Genomic DNA, 11994 nt, shown 5'->3' on the forward strand with positions numbered 1-11994 from the left:
TACATTATACAGCTATTTGTGTAGCTATGTCCTCTAATCTCCGGTTTGTACACTAGGTCAGTTACGCAATGTTACCGTTATCAAATGTGTCTATTGCTGTCAATTTCATCTGTGTAAACTTTTAAAACACCAAAAGTCTGTCATAGTAAAAAGAAAAAATGCCAAGAAAATATTTCTCTTTTAAAATGTTTAACAGTACAGTTTTTAAAGGGAAACTTACCTAACTGACAAAAAAAGATCACTCATTGATGTTTTGGAACCTGAGATTCTAAAGTAGTTGTGAGGGTCTCCTCTCCTGACCAGAAGGCGGTGCCCACAGCTAGCGTCTTGAACCGTTGGTGCAAAGTCTCACGACTGAACTTTGGAAAGAGGAAACCAGTTTGGGGTTGCTGATGTGCTTGGGGGGTAAATGACACCTTTTGGAAGGTCCCAGCGAAGTTCATGATCCACTCAAATATTTGAACCTGAGTGAACATCATCAGACTCTCACAGAGCAAAGTGATAACATAACATGAAATGCTGCTCGGACAAATTTCACAGGCCAGCCTCAGTGGTTAAAACACTTGGGCAATCTCTCTCAGTCAGAAGGACAGACAGTGTCCTCTTGCGTGGTTCTTTCACTTCAAACCAGAGACATCGTTCCACACATGTGAGATTTGCTGTGCAGTGTCTGCTGCAATACTATGTGGTCAAGCCCATTCAGAATGGACTTGAGACATACTTGCCATTTGTTTTAAATCCAGGCCATGATTTCTTCATCTCAAAACTATCATGATTCAGTCAGTGATCTGGGGGGTACACACATGAAGGGGGGCATGGGAAGGGTCAAGTTGAACGGTTCCCACTGACAAAGTTATAAACCAGGAATTGGGAAGTGCCGCAGTAGTGGGTGGCGAAGAGTTTTCCGTCAGGTGTGGGGTCTGAAAAAGCGATCTCTTCTTTGCTCAGGTGTGAACCATAGATGAAATTATTCCTAAAATGTAATACAGACAATTGTTACTAAATGAAAATGATCTTGTTTCACTTTGATAGACAGAGATCACTTGATTAAAAATGATTGTTTCTCAGACACATTCATTGAGACTTTATCACCACAAAGTACTCTAAGTAACTTTTTGACACTTGAGCCATTCAAATATTTTTCTCTCATTAGCATACATACACAGTATACATACTGAATTTCTTCCCCTCTGCATTTATGGTACAGAATCTGAACCTCTGGTGAGTTTATCTTTATGAAGTCAAGCATACTAGTTTGTCTTTTTTAAGCCAGGGAATCGGTTCTATTTTATTCCCTTTGCATATACAACAAATAGACAAAAAATGATAAAAAAAAAATAAGACTGCCTGACAGGGCTAGGACTCACCTGAGACACTCTATCATGCTAGTTTGAGACAGGCAAGCATGCTAGTTTGTCTTTTTTAAGCCAGGGAATCGGTTATATTTTATTCCCTTTGAATATACAACAAATAGACAAAAAATTATAAAAAAAAAAATAATAAGACTACCTGACAGGGCAAGGACTTACCTGAGACACTCGATCATGCGCGAGGCGATGCCTCGGCGTCTCATCAGGCTGAAGACCCAGATGCGGCTGATGCCGCAGAGGGCCGGCTCGGGGTTGGTGGAGCAGCACCAGGCGCGCTGCCGCTCAAACATCACCTTCTCCCCCTCCGAGCCCTCCGGCACAGGCTCCACGATCACCCGGTAACCCTGGAGGAGGGAGACAGCACAAAGGCCATAAACGAGACACTATTGTTATCTTCATCGTTACTATTATTATTATCAAATAATTTGCAACAAGCTATTAGAGTTTAAGTCCTTCGCTGGCCTTTCGTCACATTTCGTCTTCAAATGATAAAATAAAATAAAATAAAATAAAGCCGCATGTCCTTTTCTCTGTGTGCATGATGATTTCAAGAAGATCTGAATAGAAGATGATTCATCTATGCTACACTGCAGTATGTAGTTTAGGCAACAACGTGGAATGCTTATTTGCCACCTCAAAAAAACACACACACAGTGGGAAAGCAGGCCTCGAAGCGCTGCATCTGCATCTGCAGCCATTCAGACGTCTCTCACCTCCTGGATATGCTCCGCTATGAGGCAGCCGGCTACCTTCTTGTCACTTGAGATGAAGAGGAAGGTTTTGGTCTGAGAGGGGCACTTGGTCTCGACCTGCTGAAAGCCCAGGTCATTGTCCACCATCTCCCTGATCTCCTCCACCTTGGTAGAGATCAGAGGAAGATTTCAGACGGTTATGCAAAGCCATCATTATAATCTTAGACACGTATGTACTATAATCTCTTATTACATGGCTCTTCAGAGTGCTGCGGAAAGTTACATTCACATGAAATATTAAATTAAATCTATATAATGACCGCTGCAAAGTATATACCCATATTTTCCGGCCTATAAGTCGCACTTTTTTTCATAGTTTGGCTGGCCCTGCGACTTAGTCAGGTGCGACTTATATATGAAATTTAACATGTTTTTGAATAATTCCAAAATGAAAGAGGAGTATACATTACTGTCTACAGCTGTCTACAGCTACAGATGGGCGGCCATTCACGCCTTCTCATCATTAATATTAATCTTTTTGGCCTCCGTGTCTAGCAGCCTTTTTCTGATCTTGATCTTGGATTTTGTGAATACATTTCTGAATAAATGCGACTTATAGTCAGGTGCGACTTATATATTGCATTTTCCTCTTCGTGAGGCATTTTTTGACTGGTGCGACTTATACTCCGGTGCGACTTATACTCCGGAAAATACGGTAATGACCACTGTCAATGGCAACAGGTTTTGCTTTTGTGTGTTTGATTCACGTTTCATATCAATCCGCAACAAATCCATTCACTTCTTGCAATGGAATTTCATCGAAAGTGAAACTCTATCTAGTAATACATTGCCATGTAACACCTGCAAAAGTTCTATCTGTGTGAAGATGTATTTATTTGGTTAGCGGAAGCCACAAAACGGTAGTCAAATCATTGCTAAAGACGCTGCACGTCCGGGTTCTGTTCGTCCTGTCGGGACTTATTTTCCGATAATTACCAAGTAATCCATTATCCATTATCCCTTGCATACCCTGGTTAGTCTGGGTACGTTAATTACATTTCAATAAAGGCAACATGCAGCTTCTCTATGGGTTTCATCAGGTCCCTTTCCACAGGTGTATAAAATCAAGCACCTTGATTGTCAATGCAGACTGCATGGTGCTTGATTAAAGGAATAGTTCGGAATTTTGGACATAGGACCTAATTTCCAACTTTGCCGAGGTGATATAGGTCGGTGGAGACCTAGTTTTTATCGCGTTTAACCCCTTCCTTAAGTTGCAGCGTTCCCCTTTGCTAACGCTGGTTCTGAGCTAACGCATTTCATCTGTAACATCCAAAACAGTCTTACTTACTCCACAGCACACCCGAGACAAGTCAATTAAAACGTCAGACTATCGATGTACATGTCCGTGTTGATAGAATAATTTTAGAAATAAAACTAACCTTGCAACTCAATGATTTATTACATTTTGAGGGACTAGTTTCTCAATATCAATCCGCTACTGCTACAAAGTAGGCTATTGCAATGCGATGCAAGGTTAGTTTTATTTCTAACATTGTGCTATCAACACAGACATGTGCATCGATAGTCTGACGTTATAATTTATTTCGGGTGTTCTGTGGAGTGGATTAAGACTGTTTTCAGTGGCAGACTGGATGTTACCGTTGACTTGCATTATCTCGGCACCAGACTAGCACGAGATGAACGCTGCAACTTCAGGAAGGTCAGAAATTCACTGAATATGGTCTCTCCACCGACCTATATCACCCCGACTAAGTTGGAAATGAGGTCCTATGTCCAAAATTCCGAACTATTCCTTTAATACACCTGTGGAAAGAGACGTGATGAAACCCATGAGTAGTAGGGCGAAGGGTTTGGAGGAGTGAAGGGAATGGGACAGAGCCTAGAGTTCTCAACGGGCCGGGTCGGCCCGAAAAACCCGACGGGACCCGAGGGTTCGGGCCGGGTTCGGGTCAAAAAATATAAGCTCGGGTCGGGTCGGTCCTCGGGCTTAATTTTCCACTCAGTGAAAAAAAAAAAACATTTATTAATCATCGCTGTTGTTTACCGCGAATCATCATTAATTTCCCCTTATGGATCAATAAAGTCTATCTATCTATCTATCTGTACCGTAAAGAAAGTCTGGCTGCTGCATGAAACGTGCATGCAATCATGGAGCGGGGACAGACGTGACGCTGTGTTGGGAGATGGAAGGACAGAGCTGGCAGCAACTCTGCATGTGTTCTGTTCTGTTGCACCGCACCAACATTTATTAGTTCCTGTGCAAGTTCTAAGAAGCCGTCTCCTTGAACAAAATAAAATGGCAGTAGCCTAGATTGTTGCTGGGCAATAGGCTACGTCTTCGTGAATAGCTAACAACTCATTGCCATCATAGTGAAGCGTGTTTGAAGCGGTTATTGAAATATCATGCTCTGTGGATGATTCTGCCTTTTTTATAGCAAGAACAGTAAGTTTCCCCATTTATATCATGTTTCTATTGTGGAAAATATCGTTTCACTAGGTTTTTACGTGAGTTACTTAGGTTGGCCAGGCCACTGCACATAATTGTGCCCTTAACGACCGTCCGTCTCCATAGGATAACATGGGGAAACTCGACCGCCGGCGTCGGGCCGCGGGCCAGGTTTGGATAGATCATTCATATTTATGTGTCGGGTTACATCGGGCTCGGGCTTTGAAAGCCACGGGCCGGGTCGGGTCGGGTTGTAATTTTCAGGCCCGTTGAGAACTCTAACAGAGCCTATGACACATACCTTTTTCAGTGCATACTTGGGGTCATCGGGAAGGACAAGAATGATTTTGCCATCCGGGTACTCTCCCAGAATCCTCTCTTTCTTCCATCCCTGTGGGGGGCAGAAGGTTTAGTCCATGAAAACATGACTGATGTGTACATGGCTGTTTTGAGGGTCAGAAGCTATCGTACAGGCTTGTTCACAATTCAAATGAAACATCCAAATAAAGTGTATGTTGGTGCCTTAGTTAGTATGTGCAAGCATGTTTGCATGATTAAGAGTGAGACTTGGTGTATTCTATGTGCATGTAGCAGTGCGTGTACACATGTGTCCCTCCTCACCACGTATCGAACGGCGCTGATGAACTGGTTGTGGAAAAGCAAGTGCTGAGACTCATCTTCTGCACTGGATGCTGAGTACAGCATCCCACACACACTGCAAACCGTAGCTCCAAAGGACTTCTGACCAGACTCCTAGATGACACACACACACACACACACACACACACACAAACACATCTTCTTAATTTCTGCCCAAAATTCAGCGCATTCAGCGAGTATACATAATGACACAAATGTATGAGAATTCCTTTGACAAGATTCATGTGACTGCTGACAACAACAAAAGCACAACAGACGTTATGGACACACTAATATATAATTAGTTAATAATAGTTAAGATAATAATATAGTGTGTTATAATAATAATAATATAATATATAACCAAATATAGTGACTTCCAGTAATAGATGAGATTTAACAGTCCTTTACCAGATGCTTTGCTTTCACTTTTGAAAATTGAGCTATCCTGAGACCCCTAGTGACCAGCCTATGCACGTGGCCCAAATGGCCACATACAGTATGTGCTCATTTGTAGCAAAGACCACATATTTGCTGTACAAGGGGCTTTTATTTGACCAGCGTTAATAGCAGCGTTTCCTCCAGGCATGGATGAAAACAACACACACACACACACACAAAGTCACTAGACTCTACAGCACCATCACATTAGCTCAGTTTCTTGGTAGCTTATCTACAGTATGTGCAAGGAATACATGACACTGCAGGCGTGTTTCTTTCCAGTATGGAAGCAATGTCTCCTTTGCACAATCCATCAAACCATTTACAGCCAGACACGACTGTGCTGGTGAAAACCCAGCACGGCCACCCCAGGCCTCTTGGTTCGATTGAGACTGTAGCAGAAGTGGACGTTGACACTATATTAAGACTCACGGTCGTAGTCTGCTGGCCTCCTTTGGTGGCCTCTTTCTTCATATCTTTCTCGAGCTTTGAGTCAGACTGTGGACCACAGTTAGCCCTAGAAAAACACATACACTCAAATCAGCACAACATGTTAGAATGACATTACGTCCTAATGCACATATTGCTGCACAGTGTGGGGAAAACAGCTGATGTGAATAAATTACTAAAAGAGAAGATATTTTCATATCTTACTGGACAATCTCTCCGGCTGGTGACTTTGTCTGATCTGTTTGAGCTGGTGGCTTTACCTCATTATCTACGAGGTTTGATAAAATGTGGTTAGTGTATTACAAAACATGCCTCAGAGCATTTTAAGTATTGAGTCAAACATGTCATCTACAAACAACATGTTTGTGACTTAGACTGTTAGAGTGTGATAAACTGGTATACATTTTGGCACTGCAAAGCACTTTCAGATGGCTTTACCTGCAGGTGACTTAACACATAGATGCTTCTCTGTAACGTTCACCGTGGGGCCTTTGGACTGTGAGGAAGAAGTTTGTCCTGAACTGCCCTGTAACGTTTCATAAAAATAACACACAACAAACAAATTTCAGAAAAATTCGACATGGACATTAGCCACGAAACTAGGCGATTCTGAAATCTTTCGACAAAGGCGTCTGTTAAGCAACATAACCATTTATTCTGGCCTCTCTCAGATTCCAACCAGGGCTAATCACAACCTCTTCATACGGTGCAGGCTTTATATAGATGACAGACAGAGGAGCACTGTTGAGGTACTTTTGTAAACAATCGATGGCTGCAGCTGATTGTGTCAGTAAATGACAGCTAGCTGCACTTAAGGCCTTTGTTGACAAGGAAGATACAGTGGGGAGCACATGTATTTGATACCATGCTAAAACAGGAATACAAAGTCATCATTTGACAATTGATCTTAATGCCTTAATTCAAAAAATGAGTAAAAATTGAACCGCCAAGGACACCAATTTTCTTTGTGATTGAAGAATGTATCGTAAATAAATAAATGCTTTCCTTTAATGGGAAGGAAGTATTTGACCCCCTATGTAACCCTATGGGAATTTAACACATAGGGTTAACATAGGGGCAGGCAGACTTTTATTTTTTAAAGGCCAGCTATTTCATGGATCCAGGATATTATGCATCCTGATAAAGTTGCCTTGGCCTTTGGAATTAAAATAGCCCCACATTATCACATACCCTTCACCATAGCTAGAGATTGGCATGGTGCTTTTTCCAGTAGGCCTATTAGCCTGTTTGATTTACATTGAGCTCAATGAGCATCAAACAGGCTAATAGATATTAAGCTCAATTGTCAAATGATGATTTTATATTCCTCTTTTTAGGCAACTTTAGCATGGTATCAAATACATTTTCTCCCCACTCTATGTTTATTGTAACTCCAACAGGAGGTATGCTTAATCTAAGACCTTAATTGGCAACACTCCTTGTAAATAAAAGATAATCTTGAAGGGTCCAGAACAACTCTCAATTGGGAATAAGTCTGGTGCCAGCCAGCAAGGCTAGGTTGACAACTAGTTCCTATCAGAGAAAACAAAACGTGAGATATTGGTTGATAACAGTGGGAGCCACACAATATTGTCCTTATTACCTCATGTTTCCCATTGCTGGGTACCACTGGCTTAGGGATCTCGTCATCTAAGCCATCCAGCACAAAGTCGTCCGCAGAGTACTTTGGCCTGGGAGTATAGGGTTTGTATTCTATTGGAGGACGTGCCTTTGGGACAGTCACTCCATTTGGTCTGGGAGGGGGAACTGGAGGGAGTACCCTCTTGGCTTCAGGTTTACTGGGAGGTTTTAGGGCATACTCCTTTGAGACGGGATGCTTGGCAGTCCGGTCAGGTCTAGACACATTTGAGGCAGCAGCTGGTGTGGGAACAGTAACAACAGAGGCAGCAGCAGGAGCAGCAGCAGGAGCAGGAGGAGGCGTTGGCGCTGGAGAAAAAGCAGCAACCGGCGTAGATGATGAATCCCGATGGTCTTCTCTGAGAGGCAGGTTCTGACTGGCCTGATCGGACTTCAGTTTCTTGACCCGCGTCCACGTAAGTTTATCCCTCTGGAGCTCCACCTGCCGCAGGCGCTGGTATCGTGACAACTTCTTCTTCTCATGGACCTTCAGTGGCACAGTTATCTGGCTCAAGAAGAAACGCCTCTTGGGCGTCTCTGCCTCCGGCGGGGGCGCTGGTTCTGGGGCCTTCTGCTCAGGCTCACTGGTCTGAGGGGGCTGTTGGGAGCTGAGAGAAGGCTGAGCTGTTTCTGCTTCCTTGGACTCAGCTCCGTTTTTCTGTGTCGCAGGCGTTGCAGGCTTTTCATCCCCAGCTGCTGGCGGGGGTGCTGCTGCCGCCGCTGCTGGTGGTGGTGGTGGTGGTGATGATGATGGCAGTGCTACTACAGTTTGGGAAACAACGTCTTTCTCTTTCTTGATCTCCTTGATTAGCGCAGTGTCTGACGCGATGTCGTCAGCGATCTCCTCACACAAGGCTAGCAGGTTCAGCTGCCTGTGAGCGGCTCTCTTAGAGGCTGCAGCCTTCGCCTCTGCTTGCGCAGCCAGACGGGCTTTTGTCCTGGCCTGAGGGTTCATGGCCTGCTTCTTGGGCTGACCTTGGCTACTCCCGGCCACTTTGTTCCCACTGACCAAGTCCTTTAAAGAGGCCCTCGCCACCCCAGACGCACCTGAAGAACTCAGTAGTCCAAGCGCTACCTTATCCAGTGCATCATGCTGGTTATCTGTTGAGCCGAGCAGGTTCTCACTCACCACTTCTACCACACAGTTCTCGATTTCAATCTCCATGTCGTCTGTGTCCAGCATCGGCTGTGTGTCTAAAGAGAAGTCCGGCTCTGGTGAGGGGGGTGCATTTGTTGGTCCCTCTGGAGAATCAGCACCAGTGCTTGATGCTGTCAATTCAGTCACATCTGAACTAGGTGGATCAGTGCAAGTACTAGGCTCTTCGAGGACTGGTATCAACTGATCGGGGGGATTTGTGGCATCTTCCAATGTTCCCTGCGGTTCAACAGTAGAAACAGCAGGGGCATCCTTGTGCTCTCCCTGGCAATCTTCACTCTGCTCTGCCATCTCTGAGGTAGACACCGGAATAGAATCCTTGAGGGATTCTGTAGTCTGATCAGCCGGGGCTGCAGTTTCTGGATTTGGAACCTCAGTCGGGGCTGCAGTTTCTGGATTTGGAACCTCAGTCGGGGCTGCAGTTTCTGGATTTGGAACCTCAGTCGGGGCTGCAGTTTCTGGATTTGGAACCTCAGATGGGGCTGCAGTTTCTGGATTTGGAACCTCAGTCGGGGCTGCAGTCTCTGGATTTGGAACCTCAGTCGGGGCTGCAGTTTCTGGATTTGGAACCTCCGCTTTGACAATAGCGGGAGTCCGTGGCTCTTCCTGTTCATCTGACACTTTTTCAACTTGCTCCCCAACCTCTGATGCAGTTACTGAACTGTCCTTAAGAGATTCGACATTCTCGCTGCAAGCCACAGAATCTGGTTCTGTTAGCTCTTTTGGCTCATGTTTAATATGCTGCTGTGTTTCTGTTGTGGCTGCTGTATTGTCCTGTGCAGGTTCCACAGACTGGTGCTGCACTATGGCTTCCTCCTTCGACCTTTCAATTACTTGGGTTCCCTGTTTCTCATTTGAGGAGATCAAAGTCTTTACTGTTAATTTGGAGGGTTTGCCATAGTTGTGATCTATCTGTATGAGATCCAGTATTAGCTGTAAACCTGTAGATTCCAATCTGACAGAAATATTGGTCTCCTTTGGGTTGTACTTCCTTTTGTAGCTCCCCAGCCCATTAGACGGAGGGCGACCAACAGGCCGTTTTATCACATTCCCCTCACCATCCTTCTCCTTCTTCCTTCTAGTTCTCTTTCTCGGAATTGCCTCTCGGATTTGTACAGCCATTTCAGAGTCCTTTGAGTGCTCTGGCTTTAAAGTAGCTCCTTGTTCAGCTGTGTTTTTTTTCCGCCTCCCTCGCTTTGCACCCTTTGCTGGTCCTCTGCGCTTCACTGTTTGATGGGGGGCACTTGTGTTCTCCTCTGTGGAGGGTGATTTCTTAGACTGTTGATCCTCCATTTTTTTCTTCTGGGATGCTGCTGCTCGCAGTGACCTGCGCGGGCTTTCAGGAACATTGCTGGTCTCTGTCCCTGACTGCTGGTCCAGCTTTCTCTTTTTAGTTTGGCTGTCAACTGATTGTACCCTTCTTTTATAAGCTGGCATTCTGCAAGAAAAGAGACATTGAAAAACATAAGCATTCATGTGATGTCATGGGATGAGGACACACATTTATAAACGGTTATCATTAAAGAAGAACAGAAGGCCAGTGCCACTGAATATAAGACATGTCAAATCTACTATGACAGCAATCAACTTAAGGTACCGGTGGTTATTACCAGTGATTAGATGGTTTATTACATTAGTTATAATCATATTATTTTACCTTAACAAGTGTTTGTGTCACTGAATGTCAAGTTAATATTGTATCCGTAATTTTTCAATATCATGAGAACACGATTTGATCATTCTAAATTACATATCATTCAAAAACACAAGGCCTGTGTTGCACTGTTTTCTCCAGAAAAATCCACGACTCGTCTCTGGCATGTATGGATTCATTCTGACGGCTCAAATCATCGGTAAGAGTAGGTCCAAACATAGTAATTTAGGCGAAATAAAGCTGAAATACACTGACTTCGTAGTAACCATCGAGTCAGTGGTCAGTAAGCTAGCAGGCGAGCTAAAAGGGTGACAGGTTTAAGTGGCAAGCATAGCTAAAAAATAATAACCACAAGCTACCTCAATTTAACAGAGGTGGTAACCGCTTCATCATTCTGCAATCACCTTTGATACAATCGATAGCGCACAGAAGACACTCACTTTTGACACCTACTGTTAAGGTAGCTACTTATCTGGCTCAATGCATAGGTCCGCTGCTGTAGCAGACTAGCTACGCTTGTTGCTAGCTAGCTAGTCATCTTTCAAAATTGCCATCATAATTGCTCAGCACAGATTTCTTTCTCTGCACGCTATTTGGCAGGCTATTTTTATAAAATATAAGATGCGCATACATTTAAATACAAAGGATGTCGCGTAACTATGATAGATGGCTGATCACAAATGACTACTTCTTGTTTTTCCCCCCCGACAACTTATCATCAGCTAGCTAACTGGCTGGTTGGCTGGCTAGGGCAGTCATCTAGCAAGTCAGCAAACAAACGAGGAATAAGAAGCTCGTTTGGCAGTAACAGCTAATAACCGATGTGCAATGTACATTGATATTACAGAATAATATATAACTCTCAAATAAGCCAATTATACATTACAAACTCACTTTATGGTTTACTTCTACTCCCCAACAACAGCTGTTTTCTCCTGTGAAGTAAAGTTTGGCTGTACTTCCGGAGCTAGCCAAGCGAAGGGAAGTGAGAAAAGGGGTCATTGTTTTGGTTTTCCCACCTCTCACACATTTCATATGATTATGATATTGGAAATATTTACATTTATTTTTATTCAGATTTTTGACAACATAATTTATCACATGAAATTATCATTGTCGTTGGTTGGAGTGATTCAATGTGACTGGTTTGTGTGACGATGTATAAATATTTTTTTTAAGGGAATATTAGACATGATCTTTACACAGTCTATGATTATAATTTATAGCTGGAGTAGTCTATCAGTCGACATCTCCTCGGTGAAAATTGTTAAATGGTCAGTGTAGAGTGTGCTCTTTTATGTCTATGGTATCATTCGAGCCAAAAACATTGTAGAACTCCTCTACAACAATCGACCATTTGCTTGCATAACGTCTGACACATAGCCAGATATAAATGATAACGGTCATTATGTACTTAAACATTGGTATCTTTGCACATATTGTGTTGTTTGTTTGCAACAGTTTAGACACAACAACCATGAAAC

General features: G+C 43.5%; 1 protein-coding gene across 1 annotated transcript; it reads right to left on the reverse strand.

Moving 5' to 3' along the window:
* Positions 1-407: 407 nt before the first annotated feature.
* On the reverse strand, positions 408-11477 carry esco1 (establishment of sister chromatid cohesion N-acetyltransferase 1). Its single transcript, XM_062521058.1, has 10 exons — positions 11405-11477; positions 7666-10294; positions 6501-6588; positions 6267-6330; positions 6045-6129; positions 5154-5285; positions 4834-4923; positions 2084-2227; positions 1530-1714; positions 408-973 (listed from the first exon to the last, which is right to left on the reverse strand). The coding sequence occupies exons 2-10, from the start codon at positions 10291-10293 to the stop codon at positions 826-828; spliced, it is 3564 nt and encodes a 1187-aa protein (XP_062377042.1). The 5' UTR covers position 10294; positions 11405-11477; the 3' UTR covers positions 408-825.
* Positions 11478-11994: the final 517 nt, after the last annotated feature.

This window comes from Sardina pilchardus, chromosome 19, assembly GCF_963854185.1.
Source record: "Sardina pilchardus chromosome 19, fSarPil1.1, whole genome shotgun sequence".
NCBI lineage: Eukaryota > Metazoa > Chordata > Actinopteri > Clupeiformes > Clupeidae > Sardina > Sardina pilchardus.